At 41.9% G+C, this 24866-nt stretch overlaps 1 protein-coding gene across 3 annotated transcripts in view; it reads right to left on the bottom strand.

Moving 5' to 3' along the window:
• Positions 1-24866, bottom strand: part of SLC15A1 (solute carrier family 15 member 1) — a 77094-nt gene that overhangs the window by 16633 nt on the left and 35595 nt on the right. For all 3 annotated transcript variants that reach the window (XM_068267960.1, XM_068267959.1, XM_068267958.1), the window contains 11 exons: positions 23076-23158; positions 19197-19283; positions 18668-18757; positions 15723-15767; positions 14022-14054; positions 13846-13934; positions 7506-7587; positions 5084-5209; positions 3718-3864; positions 1469-1521; positions 1099-1206 (listed from right to left, as the gene is read on the bottom strand). In XM_068267960.1, coding sequence (XP_068124061.1) covers positions 1099-1206; positions 1469-1521; positions 3718-3864; positions 5084-5209; positions 7506-7587; positions 13846-13934; positions 14022-14054; positions 15723-15767; positions 18668-18757; positions 19197-19283; positions 23076-23158 — 943 coding nt within the window. The remainder of the gene's footprint in view (positions 1-1098; positions 1207-1468; positions 1522-3717; positions 3865-5083; positions 5210-7505; positions 7588-13845; positions 13935-14021; positions 14055-15722; positions 15768-18667; positions 18758-19196; positions 19284-23075; positions 23159-24866) is intronic.

Below are 24866 nucleotides of genomic sequence, written 5' to 3' on the forward strand. Positions count from 1 at the left end.
GCGCTCGCTGGCTTAATGTACAATGTATATATATATATATATATATATATATATATAATATGAGTTATGTTACTGGATTATTGGTAGACATGTGTAAAATTGCAGGTTATTGTTGTATCATTAAGTTCTATTTCTCTCCCGTTCATGACAGGGGACTGGTTGCCTAGGTAACTGTTTATCTACTCACCTTCCGGCTTTCTATGCTGCGCTCCAGCATGGTCTCTTCCGCCTTCCTCCTTCTCTTATCTCATCCGAGGAGCGGTGACGTCATATCCGGCTGACGCCCGCTCTCTCGGCGCACGCCCTCTTCTTTCTATTTAAACGCCGGACTGCCGTTCACGAACATGGTGTCCTCTCCTCCTGTCAAAGCGGGGTGACGTCCGCGAACCTGGTGGAATGTCTGAGGGGACCCCAGTCTTCTCCAGCTGCCTTTAGCACTAGCGTCCTGGGCTAAGTATCTCCTTTTTTCACTCTCACTCTCTGCTCTTCATGCACTTCATCTATTAGGCTGCTCCTGTCATTATAGTTGGTATTTATGCAGTCCGTTTTTGTTCAACTGTATATGATTGTTTTGCACTCAAGCACTTTGTTTTAAGAATGATTTTATGAATGAATTGTAATTATCACTGAGCACTTTATATAGATACTGAACCCGGGTTCTACCATTGGTGGGCTCTCATTTGTAGCCCACCAAGTTGGCATATCTCCATAGGAATTATTCCGTTTATCCAATTTTGATTGGCCAATTTTACCACTTCCATGTACTGTAGAATGAGGGCAAATAGATTTTGAATATTATGAACAGATTGTGTAGATAAGCTTTTTTACAACATGGAAGTGGTAAAATTATCCAATCATTGTCCAATCAATATTAGATGTGTGTGCACACCCTTAAAATATATAGCTGTAAGCGTTAAGCATAGGTTCCCATGTATGTCTTCTATGAGCCACTCTAAATGCAGACACTGTTCTAAATACAGACCACCCTTTCTCGGAAAATAAAGCTACAACAAGCATTGGGAGTTAAATATTCAAATGAAAGTACTTCTTTATATGTAATGCACTTACACTACAGTTTTTAGAGGCTAATTGACTTACCTTCCTAAAGATTGCATGGTGTAATTGGAAAAGCTGAATGGTGGAATGTTACCGAGCTCAGATGTACCCACTGTTAGGTTGAGGGTTTCTTGAAAATTGTTAATAAACCTGTGAGAACAATTAAAAACATAATCTGTTAGGAACTAATAGGATTCCAGCATATTAGTCAGTGGTATTTTTAGTTTTTCCCCTTGGAAACAGACATAGTAGAAGAAGAGAAGCCATACATAGCAATATTTTCTCTTTTTAGATTAAGGTAAGCTACGCCTGTATTTGTTATTTATAAACCACTGTCCTTGAATTATGAAATGTGTACCATAGTTCAGCCTCAGTCTAATGACTAAACAGATCTTCTTCAGGATATAATTACCTGATAGCATTGCTTCCTTGTTCTGGTTTCTTACTTATGTCTGAAGCCATAGCCTACAAAGAAAATAAGGCAGTGTTATATATACTGACTAACAGACACAACTGCTGTATACTGTATCTGTACATTAAAGCAGTCCTATCACTTGAAGGAAACCCGAGGTGAGAGGGATATGGAGGCTGACATGTTTATTTCCTTTGAAATAATGCACATTGCCTGGTTGTCCTGCTGATCCTCTGCCTCTAATACTTTAAGCCATAGACCCTGAACAAGTATGCATATCAGATGTCTATGACAAATCTGACAAGATTAGCTGCATGCTTGTTTCAGGTGTTTAATTTAGACCCTACTAACCAGAATGATCAGCAGGAAAGCCAGGCAACTGGTATTGTTTAAAAGGAAATAAATATGGCGGATTCCACAGGTCTCACACCTCGGGTTCCTTCGTTTTAAGTCACACTATATATAATTTAATAAGACTGAGTCGGCATTGGACATCAAGTTTGCTGATAGCAAGAATGGGCTTGTTTCATAGTTGTGTCACAACTATTGCCTTAATTCTCAATCAATAATCATCAATTTACGTGAATGTGGCAAAAATGTATATGGTAATCAGGCTAAGCAAACAAGACTCTTTAGCCACATACAGACATGCAACTCTTTTCTGGCTGAAGGGACCATTCATGATCACTGGATGGCCCGCTTGTGATATAATAGTTTTTTGCCCATTGGGCTCAGCTGAGTTGCATGTGCTGTCCTATGGATGGTGAGGGGAGGAGATGCAGGTGATTCCCTCAGTGCTCCAGGGAATATGCAACTGGCCAGAATGTTCTACTCAGTCATTAATTTAGTATATAGCCAAGCAAGTTTTATTGCATACACATCCTAATGATAAAATTAGAATTCTTATGTAACTTCATAGAACTAGTCTAGTTCATCCAGTCAAACTTCTGATCTGAATGCGTGTTCAAGGTCTATGATCAGTAGGACAGCCAAGCAATTTGCATTGCCACTCTCACTTCAGTGGTCCTTTAATGCAGTGTTCCTCAAGCCTGTCCTCAAGGCCCACCAACAGTGCATGTTTTGTGGAAATCCACTAAGGTAGATAATCAGCTCTGCTCAGACACTAATTACCTCACCTGTGAATGGTTGTGGTTTTCTGCAAAACATGCACTGTTGGTGGGCCTTGAGGAAAGGCTTGGGGAACTCTGCTTTAAGCTATCTTGAGAAAAGAATTGGCTAACAGCAAGGAAACTCCAGAGAGATATATGTTATGCTAATTGCCCAGTGTCTCTCAGTTGGTAACTTTGGGAGTGGAAGATTCATTTCCTGCCATACAGATGTTCTGGTATTTGCACTTTTTGGCCATGACTATGATTCTACTATGGCAAAACCTAGTGTCCAGAGACTTAGACATTATGTGTATGACTATTAATGAGGGAAAGCTAAATAACTGAAACTTGAGAACCAATCCCTTTACAAAAGGAGGCCAGATTGATGTCCATTACAAAGTATTTGGAACCTCTGGTAGAGAAAAAAAAGATGTGACCTGAACCCTTGTACATTTTTTAGATGCACTACCTACCCTTTTTCTGACTTTTACAGCTACTTGCTTGGGCACAAAGGTAGGTAACACATTGGACTGACTAATAGCAGAGTCAGGTGATCTATGATCATGTAATGAGATTTCCTAGTAGCAGAGTCAAATCAATGTGTAACAAGATTGCCTAGTAGCCGAGTCAGGTAATCTATGATCATGTAACAAGATTGCCTAGTAGCAGAGTCACGTGATCTATAATCATGTAACTAGATTGCCTAGTAGCAGATCAGGTGATCTATGATCATGTAATGAGATTGCCTAGTAGCAGAGTCAGTTGACCTATGATCATATGTAAAGAGATTACGTAGTAGCAGAGTCAGGTGATCTATGATCATGTAACTAGATTGCCTAGTAGCAGATCAGGTGATCTATGATCATGTAACGAGATTGCCTAGTAGCAGAGTCAGGTGATCTTTGATCATGTAATGAGAAATGGAGTATTTGGCAAGGTAGCTGTGCACATCAGGGATTCTCACATATACCTTTAAGGATGCGAAGGAATATAGCACAGAGTAGCTGTTTTTATGGGATTTCCACTATCTGTATGTAAGCTGCTCTTTTGAGTTTCAGTTTATGGAATAAATGTTGGGATGTTATCTGGTGTTCATCGCATTCATTTTTTCTTCTAAGTCTTACTTTACAAGTTACTTACCCATTTTATATTATTTTGATCCTGATTTGCCACTATAAAGGTGTATCTCTCCTTGCTGGTATAGCTAAGGAAGCTTATTGCCTGTGTTGTATCTCCATAGGCCAGATTCATACTACCATCACTCGGCAGAGGCTCATGGCTACTTGCCTAAATAAAGATGAGAAATATAAAACATATGAGGTAAAAATGCTTTGACTTTGTTGGTATGCTGCTTATAATATGAACATGGAGGCCAGTTTCACACTGCAAGCCAGCAGTGCGGCACACCTGCGGCACGGCACCACCAAAAACAGGCCTTCAGGGTATACCACGCCATTACACAGTATTCCCCATCTGGCGAAGCAAGAAGTGATGCGCACTTGCGATCACTTTCTACTTCGGGGGATGTGGAAGTGCACAGATGAGTATTGTAAAAGTACGCTTCCGCGCATGTGTGCCTCAAGTTTTTAAAGTTTTAAAAAATCTCTGCGTTGCCATAGACTAATATGACTTCCAGACTGACGCAGATCGCTGCAAGTTGCCACGGCAACATATTTCTGGACCAGCGTCAGCTCGAGGACTTCTAGTGGACTGCACTGCGACACAGGTAATGTAATATACCCTATAGGTTTGCACTGGAGTGTGGTAGCAGTGTGTCTCGACTAGACACATAGCACCGCCCCAATGTGAAAGGTCCCTTAAGTGTTTCTAACATATATATATATATATATATATATATATATATATATATATATATATATATATATATATATATATATATATATACACTGTATAATGATACTTTCATCAATGCGCCTTTAGATTATCATTCATGCATATGTATGGAATTGCATTTTATATAAGTGTTATTAAAGCATACAATAAAGATTAACAGATAGTAGAGGTCGTTTGAAACAAAAGCAGCTTATATTTTAATTTATGTATTTTTGTAATAAACTTGCACAGCTCTCTTTTGAACTGTAACAGTCTTTTAGCTTGAATCTCCCAATGACTAGTGTGTGAGGCAGCAGTAAAAAAATAAATAAAACGCGTACAAGCGTTTACACCCCTGTTTAGCATTATCGTAGTGATGCTTGTGTGTATCAAAGCTCATGGGGAAGCAAGTGATCAGTCTGACAGATTTAAAGGCTCTTATTGGCTGGCCATGATAAAGGGCTAAAGCAGGAAATGATCACAGTCAATCCGAGACTTGCAAATGTTATCAGCTGGCCAAACATATCACATGCATCCCCACAAATTCTCACACAGCATTACTGGTACCATACAGTTTGACTAAGCCTACCCAAATCTTTACCTCTGTTAGAAAGTAACAAATGACAATATAGATAATGGTAAAAGCACATCTCAGACCGTTGTTAATGTTTACCTGCAGAGGTGCTAAGTCAAGCCCAGGAACTGCATTATCACTGTAGGAAACTGACATATTTTGAGATCCCAAATTAATAACTTTAACTTGAATCTGATTGTTTGCTGGAAATTTAGGCAGAGTTTTCTGTAAAGAGAAAAATGTTAACAGTCAGTTTTGAATGTTTACATTGACTTTTTGGGGATGCAACATATAGTATATATATATATATATATATATATATATATATATATATATATATATATATATATATATATATATTTATATGAGATATAAAAAAAGACCCCCCCCCCCCCCCCAAAAAAAAAAAAGAATATTGGTCAGTAGCACTTGCATTTAAAACAGACATTTCTTATGTTTATGAAACGATTACCAGACCTAGGGAGAGTCCACATTGGATTTATACAACATATAAGCTATCTTTGGCCAATCATACATTGGGAGAAACATTGCAAAGCTCCATATACACGCTACATGAAACTTGGCCGAGGTTTCCAATAGCCACCATCTCTGCTGAGAATCCAGAATGTGTTTATTATTGTTTTCCTTTGGTATTGTTTTTCATTGTTTTCCCCACTTACCCGACTACCACATGAAGTCCCTCCTAAGTCCTGCTTCACTTCCCCCCTGCATAGCAACAGAACACATTGCTAGCCTACAGGCTAGTGACATGTCTGACAGCCTCTGCCCTGCAATGTCACCCAAGGCATCGGGTGCTGTTTCTGCCAGGTGACATTCCTTGTAAGTGTGTATGGACATTTAGGGTCTGTCACTTGAGGAACTTTTTACTAAAGGATCTATCAATAGGGGTTTGTTGCTGGAGAAATTCTTCACTAAGGGGTCTATCACAGTAGGAATTTTTCGCTAAAGGGTCTGTCAAAAGATCATTTTTACTATAAGCCTATACACATGCTAGATTCAAGTTGGCAGAGGCAGTCAATAACTATGGCCTCTGCCCATAATCTGGCGTTTGTACAACAGCCCTTGACCATTGCACCGCCAGTGATCCACCAAGCGGATCAACTCGGCCGAGTGACCGCCAATAGCTTTGTTCCTGCCACTCGCCCCGCCTGCCACATAACGCAACAGCCACGCCGCTTTGTAGGCCCTCTCTGCATTGCAGCAGAACACTTCATCAGCCTGTAGTCTGATTACATGTCTGTATAGCCTTGGCCCAGGGATGTTGCCCGAGGGATCGAGCGTGTGTACAGGCCTTAAGTGGTCAATCACAGGAGCGATCTTTAATTAATGGGTCTGTTACAGGAGGGATCTTTCACTAAGGGGTCTATCACAGGAGGGATCTTTCACTATAGGCCTGTACCCACCTCGTGATTCTTCCGATGATTTTACCGATGACTGGCGATATCTTGAGCGATGAGTGGTCGTTTACGTGATCTTGTGACGTGGGAATAGGCGCACGATCACGCCGTTGCTTAGCATTGCGCGTCAATTGGGGATCCTAAAGATCTGTCACAGCGGATCAGATCTTTAGGTCCCCCGATGACCTATGCGTAAAGTACCGCGATTGCTTGAAGTCTTGTGTAACATCACACATACCTGCCGGCCGGAAGATAAAGGAAGAATGGATCGGCGGAGTGCTCGTTGTCAGGAAGACGTCGCTGGATCCATCTCCCTGCATCGTGAGGTGAGTACTTAGCTTAAGGGGTCTGGCTAGAGAGATTTGTCACTTAGGGTCTGTCACTAAGTGATCTGTCTCAGGACTTCTGACACTAAGGGGTCTGTTAGAGGATATTTGTAACTAAACGTGCATACACACATGAGATAACCATTGGCTGAAACGGGCGATAACAACCGCTTCAACCAGTGATTATTATGTGTGTACATTGGCAGCCGATCAATCCTGCTTGGACATCACTAAGAGCCTGAGCCCACTAACGCAGTTGTGCGCAGTTGTGTCCGCTTTTCAGAAACACATCAATGTTACAGATGCTGAAAAGCGGACACAACTGCGTACAACTGGGTTAGTGGGCTCAGGCCCTTAGGATCCGTCTTCTCAGCTCGTTAACAACCCCGATGCCCGAGCACATCACAATGCCATTTTAACCCCTCCGACTAATAGAAGTCACTCTGTTGTGCGACGATTGTTGTTCCTCCACCCCTCTTCCATAGCAACAGAATACATCACTAACCTCACGGCTAGGGATGTGTCGGTACAGCATAGTTTCCTGAATTGCCCCCCCCCCCCCCCCCCCCCATACACACTCGTTCTATTCATCTATTTCATCTCTCTCACACCTCTTCTCTCTTACTTTACTTTACTCTTAATCTGGTTCTGCTATCTGCTCTCCACTGTTATGCCACCTGGAGGAAATGGTAGAGATATAGCCCAGGTTTAATTACAAGATCTCACATCCTATTCCTGTATTAATTTTCATTGTTTTTGTTGCAATTTATTACTTACATCTATTTCTATCTGTACAACAGCAGCAACGACAAAAGCCATGGCAGCAAAGAACATTCCCACAGTCATCCTCCTCAGGGGGCTGCAGAAGCAACAATAACATTGTTATCTAATGTGTCGATTAAAATTGGTCATTTTGCTTTCCTGAATTTCCTGAGTTTTTGCTAAATTACGATTAGGATCTTATCTTGATTTTGTGTAACTTCTGCATCATTTTTGCAGGCTATGCAATATTACATTCAAGGAATCCACCAACATCTAAGCACGAGAAAACACATTTTCGCGCAAGTGAATACATACAAAATTAATTTCACAATAGTTTGAAAATATTTTTTTTAACAATTTAACATATATAAGTAGTTGATAAGTATGATAAGTAGTGATAAAGTTATTGGCGAATGAATGGGAGGTGAAAGTTGCTCGGATGTATAAGGTGAACAACACTGTAGGCTGAAGTGGTTAAAGGGAACCTGAAGCGAGTAAAATTATTTAAAATAAACACATGACGAAGCTACAAATGAATATTACATACTAACCTCACTGTCAGTTCCTCTCAGAAGCTCACCATTTTCTTCTTACAGTGATCCCTTCCAGTTCTGACAAGATTTTTTCAGAACTGAAATATACCAGTTGCTGTCAGTTATATATCAGCAGCTGTCAGTTACAACTGAATGTGCAAGGTAATGTCCATGTTTCCCTATGGCTCAAGTAGGTGATTTTACAGTTTAACAGTGTGCTGACCAGGAAGCTGTTATGGGATAATGGCCATTTTTAAAATGGAGGATGGAGAATTTCATTGATCACAGTGGACAAATGGGATGCAGGAGAGGAGAAAGAGATAGAGGAGTAGACTACACAGGAGGTAAGTATGACCTGTTTATGGTTATTTTGACTTTTTATTTTCAGTTCAGGTTCTCTTTAACCACTTGCCGACCGCACGCTTATACCGTGCGTCGGCAAAGTGGCAGCTGCAGGACCAGCGGCTGCTTCCTGTCAATTCACGGCGGGGGGCTCCGTGAATAGCCTGCGGGCCGCCGATGGCGGCTCGCAGGCTAAATGTAAACACAAGCGGAAATAATCTGCTTTGTTTACATTGTACAGCGCTGCTGCTGCGCAGCGCCGTAAGGCAGATCGGCGATCCCCGGCCAATCAGCGGCCGGGGATTGCCGCCATGTGACAGGGGACAGCCTGTCGCTGGCTGCACAGGACGGATAGCGTCCTGTGCAGCCCGGTTCACCAGGGGGGGCCAGGTAGGAGAGGGAGGGGGGGGGATTTCGCCGCGGAGGGGGGCTTTGAGGTGCCCCCCCCCCCGCAACACCCGGCAGGCAGGAGCGATCAGACCCCCCCAGCACATCATCCCCCTAGTGGGGAAAAAAGGGGGGCGATCTGGTCGCTCTGCCTGCACCCTGATCTGTGCTGGGGGCTGCAGAGCCCACCCAGCACAGATCAGCTAAAACAGCGCTGGTCCTTAAGGGGGGGTAAAGGGTGGGTCCTCAAGTGGTTAAGTTGTGGGTTGCCCCATAAAGGGGTATATGGAGAAAGTGTATTGTCCTTTGCCATTGGGGCTCTAGCTGCCCGCCACGCCTTCCACGTTGTCACCATATCCTGTGTAATGCGTGGGGTATTCCTGGGACCTCTATAGGTAAGGTTAGTCAATTGTTCATATGAACCAAGTATTGCTGCTTCTGTAGTAATTGCTGGATTGTGATCATCTTGTGAAAACCACCATCTGATTGTCAAAAGTAGAGAAGCCCAATAGTATTTTTGTAAATGGGGCATTGCTAACCCTCCTCTATTTTTAGGAAGTTGTAAGATATCTAGTGCTATTTGTGGTTGTTTACCGACCCAGATAAATCGAAGAAGAATAGTAACCAATCTACGGAAACATTTTGTGGGGAGTCAAATTGGGCATTGTCGGAAGAGATATATGAATTTGGGTAGGAAAATCATTTTTATTAAATGTATCCATCCAATTAAAGTTAATGGGAGTTTATCCCAGATTTTACATTTGGCTTTTAGTAATTGTATGACAGGATCAATGTTTAAGGTCTGATACGTTTGAATATCCTTAGTAATCTTCACCCCAAGATATTTAAATTGTGTGACGGATTTCAGTGGGCAGTTGATGGTAGTTCCCAGTTGAGCAGGGCCGGCGCTACCATTAAGGCAAAGGAGGCAGCTGCCCTAGGGCCCCAGAGCTTGTAGGGGCCCCCAGTGGCTACAAGAGGAAAAAAAAATTTTCAAATCGGCCTTATAGTTTTTGAGAAAATCGATTTTAAAGTTTCAAAGGAAAAAAAAACACATTTAAAAACCTGCCGACTTTAATGGTTAATAGCAAATCCATCTTAAATGCTAGAAACCCTAAATTTGCAGGATATGTTAAGGAGATCATTAGGAATAAGAGGAAAAAACTATTTTTCAAAAAGACCTTATAGTTTTTGAGAAAATCGATTTTAAAGTTTAGAAGGAAAAAAGTATAGTTTTAAATGCGGTAAATGTAACTTTTAGTAGCAAACCTAATGCTTTGGCCAGGGATCGCTATACGGCCGCAATATGGCTGTATGAAGATCCCTGGCATTTTTTCCTATTTTCCCATTTTTTTTTTACGTTTAGAGTGTGGGAATTTAAAAAAAAAAATTATGTGGGGTCCCCCCTCCTGAAACTTTTTAACCCCTTGTCCCCCATGCAGGCTGGGATAGCCAGAATGTGGAGCTCTGACCGATTGGGACTTGACACCCTGACTATATCAGCTGCAAAAAAGGTCCCCTAATGCCGATTTTTGTTCCGGGGGAAAATGTTGGGGGGGCCCCCAGGTTTATTTTGCCCTGGGGCCCCATTGTTGCTTAAACCGGCCCTGCAGTTGAGGGAGGGGGGGGGGGGTGGTCTAAGATAAGGTAGTATTGATTTTGGCCAGTTTAGTTAAATTCCTGACATCATCCCAAAGGTATTAAATAGGTTAAGGGCAGCAGTTAAAGATTGTGCCAGGTCATTAAGGTATCAAAGGACATCATCGGTATAGAGTGATATCTTTTCTTCTAAATTGTCAATTCTAAGACCCTGGACGGTGGTAGTTTGCCTGATATAGGCTGCTATGGGCTCCATAGCAAGGGCAAAAAGCATTGTTAAGAGAGGACAGCCTTGTCTTGTGCCCCTTTCAAGGCAGAAGGGACGTGATATATTACTTCCTGTTTTAATCTGCACTGTTGGGTTATCATATAAGAGTTGGGTCCACTTTATGAATTTCTCTCCAAAGCCAAATTTACCTAGAACAGCCCATAAATATTGCGATTCTACGGAGTCAAAGGCTTTTTCCGTGTCTAGAGAAGCAACGACTCTCTGCCCTTGATTGGAGTGTGAGGTTTGTATGTTTGCGAAAAGTCTACGGCTATTAATGTCCGTTCCATTGCCAGGCATAAAACCTGACTGATCTTGATGAATTAATTTAGTAATTATCTTGTTTAAGCGAGTTGCCAGTACCTTAGCTAGTATTTTTGCATCTACGTTTAGTAAGGATATAGGCCTGTATGACGAACAAAGCAAAGGATCTTTGTCCGGTTTAGGTATCACTGTGATGAGGGCTTCAGACATGGAGGGAGGGAGAGACCGCCTGGCAAACGACCGTTGAAGTGTACTTTTAAGTGTCGGGGCCAAAATCTTGGTGTACTGCTTGTAATAGTTTTAAATTTTGCATTACAAAATTGCATAGTAATTGCAAATTCTTATTACACTGCAAAACAACTATTGTACCAACCAAGTGAGGTGTCAGTGGCCTGTAGGTACAGTATAGGGGTTGGACTACAAGGGCTAGTTCACAGTGCTCAGTTGTGTTGCAGAATAATTCTGCATGTCAACTCACTGCCCATACAGTTCTATGAGCCTGTTCACAGTTATGTGTTGTGACTGATCGTGTTACTCTAACTCAGTGGTCCTCAAACTAAGGCCCGCTGGCCGAATGCGGCCCCCCCCCCCCCAAGGCTTTTTCACTGGCCCCCAAACAAGGGCGTAACTAAAAATCACTGGGCCCCCCTGCAAAACTTTGGATGGGGCCTCCTCTCGCCAGCAGAACAGCTCTGTACACAAGACCCTGCTTAACACTGAATATGTCTTCAGATCTTTGTCTGCAAAACTTTGTATGATTCTTTATCAATGGCTGCGCAATTGTTCTAATGACTGTATCTGCTCAGAGAGCAGAAAGTTTTTCTCTCTCCTTGCCCTTAGTTGTCAGTATCTTAGTACGGGGCCCCCAGTGGCTTCTAGGACCCCCCTGCGGCTGCATCCCTTGCAGGGTCTATTGTTACGCCCCTGCCCCCAAACACAAAATGTATAACTTATAGATGCAGCCCACGACACCTTTAAATATCGGTGGCCCGGATTTATAGAATAGCAGAGCTGGCACCACCCATTCACATACTGTAGTAGCCAGTGAGCAGTAATTCACTGGCATCCAATTATGCATCAGGTGACACTGCTGTCCAACTGGACAGCAGGTTGTCACCTGGGTATGCTTCACGGTCTGGTGCACAAAGATGTTCTTCGGGCACCAGATGACTAAATGGCTTCTGCTGGGAGGTGTCCTCCGGGCAAGATTGGGGGGGAATCAATACCTAAATTCAATGTATTGTTTTCAACATCATTTTATGTATGTTCCGGCCCCCCAGCAGTCTGAAGTATATTGACCCGGCCCTTGACCAAAAAAGTTTGGGGACCTCTGCTCTAACTGGTTGCATGCAGGCTTTACATTAACGTCTATGTCCAGTCTCCATTGCAATTCACACTCATTATAACGTGTATTATGCAACTGACCACTGTGAACCTTGCCCAATGGTCTGATGTATTGTATGAATGCATGAATAAAGGAATTCAGCAATTTGAGAGAAAATATGATAGCTTTGCTATATACAATGGTCTATCCTGTAAATGCTTCAGGACCTTTAGCAAGGTAACCCCTCCACTGCCAGAGCACCTTCAGCAAGGCAACCCCTCCACTGCCAGTACAACTTCAGCAAGGTAACCCCTCCACTGACGTTTTCTGGAGTAGCAGAGCCGGTACGTCATTATACCTTTTAAATGTCATGACAATCACACCATTACATTAAACGAATGAACATGATATTTTCAGGCTGTATAGTCACAGCAGCGAGGGAAGCCTCAGTAGGATCCTGAGGCTTCCCTCTCTTTAGGTATATTATTTTGCACCTGAGCTTTGGCTCGGGTACACCTTAAGCACAACTATAGTTATTTTGAGTGCATATGGTTGTAATTATGTACCGGTAATTATTATTTGGGAATTGTTTATATGTGTTTGACATATTCAGGCCTGTATTTGACTGCCTAACTAATTTTACAATGGGACCTGCTGTAATAAATTGACATTCCCCTTAGACCAATGGCGTGACATATTTTGTCACTGTAATTGATGGTAAAATAATATACTAGCTTCTCACACTTAACAATTAAAGAGAATCTGAAGCCAAAATAAAAATGGCTTTTTAGCTTATATCCCTATGAGGCATGTATGCCCCAGCTAAAACGCCGCTACTGCGCTGCATAACGAGGGGTCTTTACCCCTCAAATCCCCCTTGTGTTGGCCTTGGAGCGCTTCCGTGTGAGGCAGGGCTATGAGCCGCCTCTCCCCCGCCCCTCTCAGTCTTCCTTCGCTGAGAGGGGCGGGGGAGAGGCGGAGATACGCGCTGGCAGATGCGTGTGAGGCAGGGGCAGCAAAATCCACGACCAAGAAAATCGTGGATTTTGTGGGGGGATTTGGGGGGTAAAGACCCCATGTTATGCAGCGCAATAGGGGAGTTTTAGCTGGGACATACATGCCGCATAGGGATATAAGCTAAAAAGCCATTTTTATTTTGGCTTCAGATTCTCTTTAAGAAACCCCTGTGGTAAACACGCCCTTGAGACATCCCATGAAGAGCAGAGTATAACAATGAATATAAGAATCTATTTTCCTTCAGGCTCAGTTCACTCTAGATCTGCTGTCCTGCATTGTAATGAAATGGGCAGTGGACCCAAACAGATGGGTCAAAGCCGGCAATGATATTCTATGGGCCAGTTTACATCTATCCGTTTCTGTCTGTTACGTGTCCATAATAGGAAATCCACATTGGTAAATGTATTTCAGACAGTGGACTGTATTGCTGCTCATCTCATGCATTGCACTCATCTGCTCTGGATTCTACAACAGGCCTCAGGGCATCCTTGGAGTCGCACAGCACATCCATGCAGTATAGATATAATACTGATCTAGCTGGGTCTGTTGAGTTAACCGAGCCTAAATCAGCAACCAACAAGATATGAAGTGCTACATTTCAATGAGGTAGTAATTGCTTACGTGAAGTTCAGCTTGCATTTTTTTATTAGAGGATACACCGCAATATCAACAATGGGAACGAGGACAATGATCAATATTGGATTCACAGTCTAGTAAAAGAAAAGAATCATTAGATATATGAGAAATAAAGACATTTTGAATGTTTATTTCCTGGATTAAATGGAATAATACCTTACCTGCATTTGATCTGGCTGAATTTGAATGGCCCCCTAAAAATAAACAAGAAAAACCAGAGTTAATATTATTACTAATCTTATTATGATGTCATTTAAAAGGGAAGTCCACTTAATTGAGAAAAACTCAGTGCTTTCATTTCAGCTCTGTATACTGCAAGGATGATGGCAATCATTAGTTCACCTTGCTTACTGTGTTTTCATGTACATTTAAAATGCAGACAGCCATTGCACTGTGCTTCTAGCAGAAAATGGCAGATAGGAGTGCCAAAGAAAGTCTGCTGCCAGTCATTGCATAATGCAGGTGTTACAAAATAAATAACAAACACTCCCTGCAGCTCACTACGCGTGCAGCAAGGCAGAGCTGGATCATCCACAATCAACCCAAGCAGTAGTCTGGGGCATAGTCAGGTTGCCCAACTGACACTTTCTTTGATCCCTTTTCCATCTCAGATTACAAAAAGAACCATAAGGGGGAGCCAGAGCTACTAACTTCCCCATTTAACTAACTAACTAACTAACTAACTAACTAACTAAGTTCCCCATTTTATCTTCATCCATCTCTGTGCAAGGTTGCTGCTTCTGGTCATTTTAGAATGAAATTCAGAATTCCCTTCAACACTGTAATTAACTACTATGTATAACTACTATAACTTTTAACTTTAACTACTATATACTTTTATACACACTCATCGGCCACAGGAAAAATGTAAGTGTCAGTATCTGAGTGACTTTGACAAGAAGTAAAACTATGATGTTACATGATTGCATCTGAGCATCCCCCAAAAATGCCAGTCTGGTGGGGCCTTACTAATGTGAAGGACTTAGTACCTACCAAAGGTGGTCATAGAAGGACAGCTGGTGATCCAGCGACAGGGTCACCGCCACTCAAGGTACAATCATGTGCATGAGAAACAAATACTTACCCATTTAGTCTGGCCCTACAGAAGAGCTCTTCTAGCCTAAGCTGGTGAAAATCTAATGCTGGCCAAGTGGTCATGAGAGAGAGGCATCAGAGCACATAGTACATCACTGTGTATGGAACTGCATAGCCACAAACTATTATCCATGTTCATCCCTGTCCACCGTCAAGAGTACCTACAATGGGTACATGAGGGTCTAAAGTTTAGACCACACCACTAAGCAGTGGGAAAAAGTGTCCTAATCTGATGAATCACGTTAGCCTCCAAATTCCCTAGACTTCAATCTAATGCAGTAACTGTAGGATGAGCTGTCCAATCCATGGAGGTCCCACCTTAAAACTTACAGGACATAAGGGATCTGTTGCTAACATCATGGCGAGAGATTGCACAGAACATCTTCAGAGGTCTTGTGGATTCCATGCATTGATGGGTCAGAACTGTTATTGGTCTATTGAGTTTTAGGGAGTGACCAGTTTATGTAATATCTATCAGTATGTGGAAGCAATAATACATTGATTTTTTTTTTCTCTTAAAGATTATTTATTTAAGAAAGAAATTGTACAAAGTTCAAACAATCATATTGCATACACATAGTGATACAAATAACGTACACAGCTATGAGAGAGAGAGATCAATGGCTAGGAATAGTGATAGTGGGATAAAAAACAAAACAGGTAAAAGCTCAGCTATTGACATCCTGAGTATAGTACATTGATTTGATATATTTTTAGAAAAACAAAGTTACAGCAATGAAGGAAATGAAATCAAAGTAGCAACTTACAAAGTTTCCATCCATAGTGGTGGCTTGCAGAGTCCATCTTGAGCCCTTTAAATAGTATATTGGTAGAGAAGCAATAAGATGTTGGAAAGTGCAAGTGTAAAACCACATGATAGTTATACATAACATAATCAACACGTTCTCCTTATTCTCATGAAAGCTGTTGTTGTGTGTGCGTGTTTTTATTTTTTTATTTTGTTAATTTTGCTTTGGATGTTAAACACACACACACAAAAAAATGTGCACCCGCGGTGGGCGAGTGTGCACGCTTGCGGCCACTGGGTATGCGTGCGGCGGGTGTGGACCCGCATGTGGTGGCGATGACAGACCTAGAGCCTGTTTTTAAATGGGCTAAGGTCACTAGTCTGTGCTATAAAGGTAGTTCCTAAACTTTGCACATGTCAGAGATCAGGTAAAGGGAACTTTACGTTAGGCTTGCTTTAATACCTGCTCTAATGTAGTACACTATTAGATGACTGATGTTGATTGTTTGCCTGTATAGCCTTTGCACACTTCATATTACATCAGGAGCATTGGTGATCAGACCTCTGACGCTGTTAGATTTGTACTGCCCAATCCAGTACAAAGCTATAGCTATGTAACCACCACATCTGCCTGCTGCCGCCCACTCAGTGAGACAAAAGATGGCCTTTTCTAATCAGTGTCTGATCAATATCAATAGCTTAATTGAACTTCTATCAAGAGGGCCTTGATTTTCAATGGTTTCTCTTTTGGTTTGATGTTTTTATCTAATTTAAAGGCCTACTAGTGCAAAAAATGTAAAATGTAAAAGGTGTGTGCATGTATATGTATAAAATGTACCTTTTTCTCCAGAGTAAAATGTCCTATAAATGTATTTTGTTTCTCATGTTGCTGTCACTTACAGTAGGTTTAAAAAATATGATACTTCTGACAGGTTTAGGACTAGTTCATCTCCTTATGAGGGATTTTCAGGATTTTCTTTATTTACTGAATGGCAATTTCTCAGTCAAACTGACAGAATAGTATGCAAACCAGCAGGCCATTTTTGTATAGTTACTTTCCATACAGTCCTTTTATAAAGAATGTGCACATTTTGGACAGAGGCGCCAGGCAGGTTAAAATGATCTAAAAACAACTAAAAAGGAGGAGTACAGGTGGACTTACCTCCTGAAATGATGGACAATCGAGATTGTTCAAATCGCAAATAACAATTTATTTTGGCACTCCGCAACGCGTTTCGCAGGTATAACCCGCTTCATCAGGCAAGGAGTGCAAGCTCAAAAAGGTCCAATAGTGGCAATGCGCGAGTGCCTGATGAAGCGGGTTATACCTGCGAAACGCGTTGCGGAGTGCCAAAATAAATTATTTGCGATTTGAACAATCTCAATTGTCCATCATTTCAGGAGGTAAGTCTACCTGTACTCCTCCTTTTTAGTTGTTTTTAGATCATTTTAACCTGCCTGGCGCCTCTGTCCAAAATTTGCACAGTATATAGTCCACCTTGGGTGGAGGGGACTGCCCCCTTCTTTCTATCTACAGAGAGCGACTTCTTAAACCTGAGTGGGGTCAGGTTCTAATACTCCCCACCTGCATTTCAAGTGGTTGCCTATGTGGTAACCCGTGTTTGTGAGTATATCCACATCTGTTAATTATTTCGCCAACAATTGTTAGACTTACTGCACTATATTGGGCTCTCGGTTTTTCTTTTTGTTTCAAGTGCTTTTATAAAGAACAACTGAAATATGAAGAATTACCAATGAGGAGATGGACTAGGCCAAACCTTGTCAGATTTTACTGCTTATTGAAATATAGTTCTTATAAGTATGTGTATACATGTATTTTACATTTAACATTTTTCATGATAGTAGTAATTTTAAGTATAAACAGTTAAAACTGCCTAACAGCATATGGGAGGCTAAAACAATGCAGTAGAGGCAGCTCTAGTAGTTAATCAGGGTTAAAGGAACTAAGGAAACATAATGTAGCAACCTCACTGTATTTGACTAAAATACATGAAATATGACTATTACTGCTGATACTAACAGAATACCCAAGCAGCTTGGGGTGACCCAAAACCACTCAGAAAGTATAGGGGACTAAAAGAGACAGAAAAGCCCTCCTACTAAAAAGCAATGCTTGGTGCGATTTGCCTTCTTAAAACAGAAGGTACTTGTGATAATACAGCTTTAAGTGAACATCGGTGGTTACCCACAATGCACCGCTACTGAATCCAAAACAGGCTGTCTGCATGTGGGGTTGGTGTGATTCTGCAAAATATATTCAGGGGCATAAAGAGATAATTTGCATATTCAGTAGTGGTGCATTGTGGGTAACCACAGATGCTAATACTAACAAAAGTGACAAATTCAATATTAATTTGTTATTGTTTAGTCTGCAGTCTAATAAGACCTACAACTGCTGAGAGTCAATTGAGTGTTGCACTCACTATACAACGAATAGAAGATTGCACTCACTATACAATGAATACAACATTGCACTTACTATACAATGAATACAACATTGCACTCACTATACATTAAATTCAACATTGCACTCACTATACTATGAATAGTATAGAAGTAGTATAGAAGAATGTACTTACTATACAATGAATAGAACATTTAACTCCTTATACAATGAATAGAACATTGCACTCACTATACAATGAATAGAACATTGCACTTACTATACAATGAATAGAACATTGCACTTACTATACAATGAATAGAACATTGCACTCATTATACAAAGAATAGAACATTACACCCACTAACAATAAATAAACTGTAAGCACAGAAAAAAATATTCAAATGAAGTAAATCTGTGTGTACACATAAAGGTGTAATATTATAAAAATGCACAAAGATGTGATGAATAAAACTACCGTAAGTCTTGTTCTCAAACAATGGAGTGCTGAGAGTAAGCAAATGTCATACTGTTAATGTATTTATTATTTAGTATATTACCTGCTGATCAAAAAGAGCCCAGAACATCGGAAGAGGGATGTACAGAAATAAGACCTTCAGCACCATCTTAATTTGGGCAATAAGGAGCTCCTAATAAATAAACAAATATTATGTGAACATGTCTAATGAATAGTAGCATCCTGTAGAGATAGATAGATAGATAGATAGATAGATAGATAGATAGATAGATAGATAGATAGATAGATAGATAGATACATAGATAGATAGAGTGATCTGGTATGTATGTACACATTACTCAATACTGCACTCACTATACAAAGTTACATATACAAGAAGTAAGTACAGAGCTCCATTAATACATACAAAATGCAATAGGATATAAAACTAATCTAGTCTCAAATCTGATTTTCCACAATTAAAAGTCATTGTGAATATACTAGCTCTCTGCCAAGTTGTTGAAGCATCCAAAGCTTTCCTTGTTGCCGGTACTGACACAGTTTAAAGTACATTTTCCATATCTTATACTTTCAAGTAAAGAACATGCAAAAAGAGGGGATTGAATTCTTACATCATACTTTTCATTTGCCCAGTCCATCCAGTGCTCTCTCTTAGGAATGGATTTGCTTCTGTTTCTGTATCTATTTTTGATGGCAAACTGTAGAAAGATTTTAAAAATAAATTGTAACTATGTACCCTTGATGAAGTACATCAACATATAACTACAACCTGAACAGAGATGGGGGGGCAAACCCTGTCACTGATAAGTGGACAAGACGCAACATGTATTCAATAGCGACACATCAAGTAATGAGAATACTCCTTTGTAGCAGCTTATGAAACTGTTAAAGAATTCCCAAAGCAATGTTCACTCATAGATTTATATTTGTGATTATAAAAATCTGTGTGCAGGTATCCCCTGACATTAGTGGCCTTTCTTTGACTGATTAGCCAAAACAGAAAATCCCTGGTTGAAGCCAGTTTTGCTCCAGAGAGAGGGTGCATCCCTCTCACCTGCCCCACTTTTAAAACAGGACAGGCTGCTCATCAGCAGTTGAACAGTATGTCAGTACAACCGTCACTCCTAAACTGTCAGCTAAAATAATCATGAAGTATACATTTGGTAACAGTTACCCTAGGTGTGTACGGTATTTATTCCTTTCTAATTTTCTACTAAGGAGATTTTCTACGCTTTTTGTCCTATTGGTAGTGGGCTCTATTTCTTAATGCCTGGAGAGTGGAAAATAATATTATAATGGATTGAATTTGACAGAACTGATTTAATAATAGCATACTAAGCAGGACATTAGAATAAATTGCTGTATATTAACCACTTGACGCCCACAGTGCTACCATCCCCCCCCCCCCCAAAGACCAGGCTGTTTTTTGCAGCACTGGGCTGTACAGACTTTTCAGCCTCCTACACAGCCCAGCAAAGGAGCCCAGCGATCGCACTCGCCTCCTTTTTTTGTCCCTAAGGGGACATGCCGCTGGAGGGGTCCGATCGCTGCAGCAGTTTGGTTTTTTTGGGGTTTTTTTAGCCTCTATGAGGCTCTCTCCCTCCCTCCTCCTCTCTTCCCTTTCCCTCCTCCTCTCCGTGCACTGGAATTGAAACAGGGCGGTGATCCGTCCTGTTCCGCCTCTTATAGACATCGGCCTATGAGAGGACGGCCACCCCCGGCCAATCAGAGGCCGGGGATCGCCGATCTCGTACAGCACTGCCGCGGACCGCAGCACTGTACGCATGTAAACAAAGGGGATTTATTTCCCCTTTCGTTTACAAGCAGCCTGCTAGCCGCGATCGGCGGCTAGCAGACTAATCACGGAGCTCCACTCCGTGAACGGGCAGGGAACGATCGCGCATGTGCACGGCCGTTCCCTGTGAAACTGCAGCCCCAGGACTTGACGCCAATTGGCGTTAGGCGGTCTTTAAGTAGTAAAAGAATTGTCAGTTTTGCTGCTGGGATGAGACAGGTAACAATATGCATCCCTACTTCTGGAAGCTGAGATATTGTACACTTATCTCTTGGTGGGCAGACAGTTGCATGGAGACATTACACCTGGGGGAAGCACAGTAATCAGTGCACTCTCCACCTACAGTACAATATGCACCTTTAGTGCAGTGCAGACTTATTACTGCATCATAATGGATTATTATGCAGAAAAACTACACTATACAGAAACAGACAGGTGCACACAGGGCCTGAGTGTCAAGGTAGAAGAATGGATAATAAACAAAATACCGCCTGCTTTGTGGGGAGTGGTATGTTTCAGTGGGCAGGGTTTAAGGGATTTGTTTTTATTTTTTGTGTACTGTATAGTCTCCTGAGATATAAATATGGCCACGCTGACACATGAATTGAGCCTTCTCCACTACTATGCAGGGGCGTTGCTAGGATCCTAAGGGCTCATTTCCACTATCGCGAATTCGCATGCGTTTTCTGCATGCGAATTCGCATAGCAATACAAGTGAATGGGACTGTTTCCACTTGTCAGGATTCCTTTGCGTTTTTCTGTGCAGAAAAATTTCGCATGGCAGAGCCATCAGAATTCGCATACCGCATACCGCTATGTGAATCGCATACAATGTATTTAATAGGAAATTCGCATGAGGTTTGGGTATGCGAATTTAACAATGGAAAAGCACACTAGCACTGCCATGGTTAAATTCGCATACATCGTCATCCATGCGAATTCGCATAAACCCGCATGCGAAATTCGCATCCCCATGCGAATTTTTACCACGGCGATTCGCACCGCACAAGTGAAAATGCAGCCTCAGAGATCCGGGGCACTTTTGGGCACTCCAGACAGAAAATGGGTGTGGCCACGCACCAGAATGTGGGTGTGGTCATGGGTAGAGACACATTTACATGAACTTAACAGCAGTCTTAGGGCCGGTTCACATTACAAACGCGGATGGCCACGCATGCGGAACGCAACGCGTACGAACGCACGCCATCCGCGTTTGTATGCGTTGCGTGGCTGATCCCATCACTGAAAAGTGAATGGGACAGCCGCGCGTTTTTGCTAAATCTGCGTGCAGCATGCGTTCCCGGACCGCACTGGTCCGGAACGCATGCAGTGTGAACATCAGACAGTGCACTCTATGCACTGTCTGATGTCGTGCGTGTCGGCCTCCTGCACGCGTTTCCAAAACACGGCTGGAAACGCGTGCAGTCTGAACGGGCCTTAAGTAGGCTTGACCAGCAAAATGTTGGATGAAGCCCCCTCTCCATTAATACAAAAAAAAAAAAAATGCAGCATCCTATATAATAAATTGCAAGTGTCTCTGCGTCCGTGTGTGTCCCTGTGTTTGTGTGTCGGCGGCGCACATGCAGTGACATGCGGTGACAGACCTAGAGCCAGTTTTTAAACGGGCTTTGGTCAGCTAGTATCACATAAATAGGCAGTGTCACTTAAACATAATTAGGCAGAGTTACCAAACTTCTGTGCTGGCTAGTCTGGCTTTCTGTTGGGCAGGCTGGCCTGCCGCCAAGTTATCTGGCAGTCCCCCATAGAATTCCCTGACCTTCTAGTGGACTCCTTCACAGGCTCCCACTCGCCTCCCATTAAGGCACTACAACTCCCAGCATGCCCCCATAGCAGAACCACAGCTCCCTGCATACCCCCATAAAAGCATCACAACACCCAGCATGGCACTACAACTCCCAGCATGCCCCCATAGCAGAACCACAGCTCCCTGCATACCCCCATAAAAGCATCACAACACCCAGCATGGCACCACAGCACCCAGTATGCCCACATAGAGGCACCACAGCACCTATTATACCCCCGATTGATGCACCACAGCTCCCAGCATGCCCGCCATTAAGGCACCACAGGTGACTCTGCCTGGGGGTCATCCGGGGCACCACAGAATAGATCCGGAGCACGTGCCACAGATTTTTGGGGCTAGCAACGCCCCTGCTACTATGAAATATAGAAGTAAAACCTAAAGCAAAAGTCTGTAGCCATATTTAGAAGATGCAATCGGTAAGACTAGTTTCACACTGGGCATTGCATTGTGTTGCCTTATAATGTACATGTAATGCAAACAAAAACAGCATTTGCGGAGCATGTGATCTAATCCAGGCAATGAAGCAACTGGCCAATCTGCACCTTCATTAATGTGTGATTCAATGTGTGCATTTTTAGCAATGCGCTGCATGTTCTGCATTGTAACAACGGATTCAGTTGCAGTAAATCTCAACTAATGAGGTGTGAACGGCACATAGACTGCATCACATCAAGTTACAGTGCAGTCAATAAGGTTGGTTGCAACGCAACATGTCAGTGTGAAAGTAGCCTAAATAATAATATCACAAAGCTAATAGTATTCTCCCATCCAATGAGTACAAGTATTTCCCAAGATAAACAGGGTATTATTCGATAAGAGGTACACCAGCAATGATTCTGTTAAGAAAACACATTTTCTTTGTTTACTTACAGCGATGCATTTGCAAACTTTCACTATTATGTTACCCTGCGGAGAGCTTTTCTTGTACATTGAGTTTCCAACAATAAATACAACTACAGAAAGACAAACAGAGATTTTATTCATTAGAAAATATTTTAGTAATTATGAGTTGATGCACATTTTATGTTCATTTTACACAAATTCTTTGCAGTTTGGAAATGGACCAAAAATTGTGACTGGCCGGCCCAATTGATTAGGACCATCAGGTTACAAAGCGGGAGTTATCAGGAGACCCAAAACTAATAATTTCAAGACCAGCGTGGTCAGAAGAGCTGCACTAGACTACCCACTTACCTCTATCCATGCCTTTATAGGGCACAGAGTGGAGTTCTTCTTTATGGCCGTTTCACACCGGCTGCAATCTGTTTTGTTTTTGAAAAGGTATGCGATTTTCCAAACGCAAGTACAGTAAAGTTACAACTGAAATTGTAGGAATGCATTCATACTGAATGCGTTTCCGATTTTCTAGAAAGGCAATCTTAGTTCTGCCGCATTTTTCTTGCATTTCAATTGAGGCCAACATAGTTAAAATCACGAAATGCGTTTGCATTTGAGATTGTGTTTTGTGATTTTTGGTGAGAAAGAGCCCTTAAAGAGGAACTCCAGTGAAAATAATTTAATTAAAAAAAGTGCTTCATTTTTACAATAATTATGTATAAATGATTTAGTCAGTGTTTGCTCATTGTAAAATCTTTGCTCTCCCAGATTCACATTCTGACATGTATTACATGGTGACATTGTTACTGTGGGCAAGTTATGTAGCTGTTTCTAGCTGCTCTGGCTGTTACAGACAGCTTTAAAGAGTAACTGTCAGGCTGCAGAAGCTAATTTAAACCTCTATTCTCCTGTGTTAAACAGTTTAGAAGGAAGCTCAAAAGCCATTAGTGAAGATAAACATTTCAGTTACCTTTGATGTGTGCTTATCTTAAAGTCTGTTATAGACCCATAAAGACGCAAGCCGCAGCTAAACTGCAAAGCATTCTGGGGCCCTCCCCTCGGCTGCTAATGAGACGGTACAGGAGCTTCTATTCAGTCCAGCGCGAAACACTGATAAATCTCGGGGCAGAGTTTCACTGCAGGAGTCAGCTATTGTTCCTAGCCACATGGCTCATTAATATTCACTGCACACCGTGTTGTTCAAGAACGAGCTTATCTGTGATCAGAAGCAGGCAGGACATGACGACACATTTGGCTTCACAAACATGGAGCCTGCCATGAGCTGTCAGGAGCATCTATCTCTGCATATACTATATACAAATTCTGTGAAATCCAAACGTGGACAGTGAAATGCATATGTAATGTAAGTACAGCCAATCTTTAGCTACTGATATATGTGTTTATTTTCTCTGAGACCCTATACCTAACAGCTCCTCTTTAAACAGCCATTTCCTGTCTGTGAACATTGTTACATTGTGGCAGTTTGCCCAGAGTACCGCGGTATTCAGAGCCTCTTGTGGGAGGGGTTTCAGCACAAAATTAGTCACACAGCGCCCCCTGATGGTCTGTTTGTGAAAATCATTCTATTTCTCATGTAAAAGGGGGTATCAGCTACTGATTGGGATAAAGTTCAATTCTTGGTTGGAGTTTCTCTTTAAACTCCCTGTGGGTTGTTTAAGTACCCCTAAACTGAGAGAGATATGGAGGCTGCCATATTTATTTCCTTTTAAACAATACCAGTTGCCTTGCAGCCTTGCTGATCTATTTGGCATCAGTAGTGTCGGAAGCACCCAGTGTTCAGGTGTAGTTTAAGTGTTGACTCAT

The sequence above is a fragment of the Hyperolius riggenbachi genome, chromosome 2 (assembly GCF_040937935.1).
Source record: "Hyperolius riggenbachi isolate aHypRig1 chromosome 2, aHypRig1.pri, whole genome shotgun sequence".
NCBI classification, from domain to species: domain Eukaryota; kingdom Metazoa; phylum Chordata; class Amphibia; order Anura; family Hyperoliidae; genus Hyperolius; species Hyperolius riggenbachi.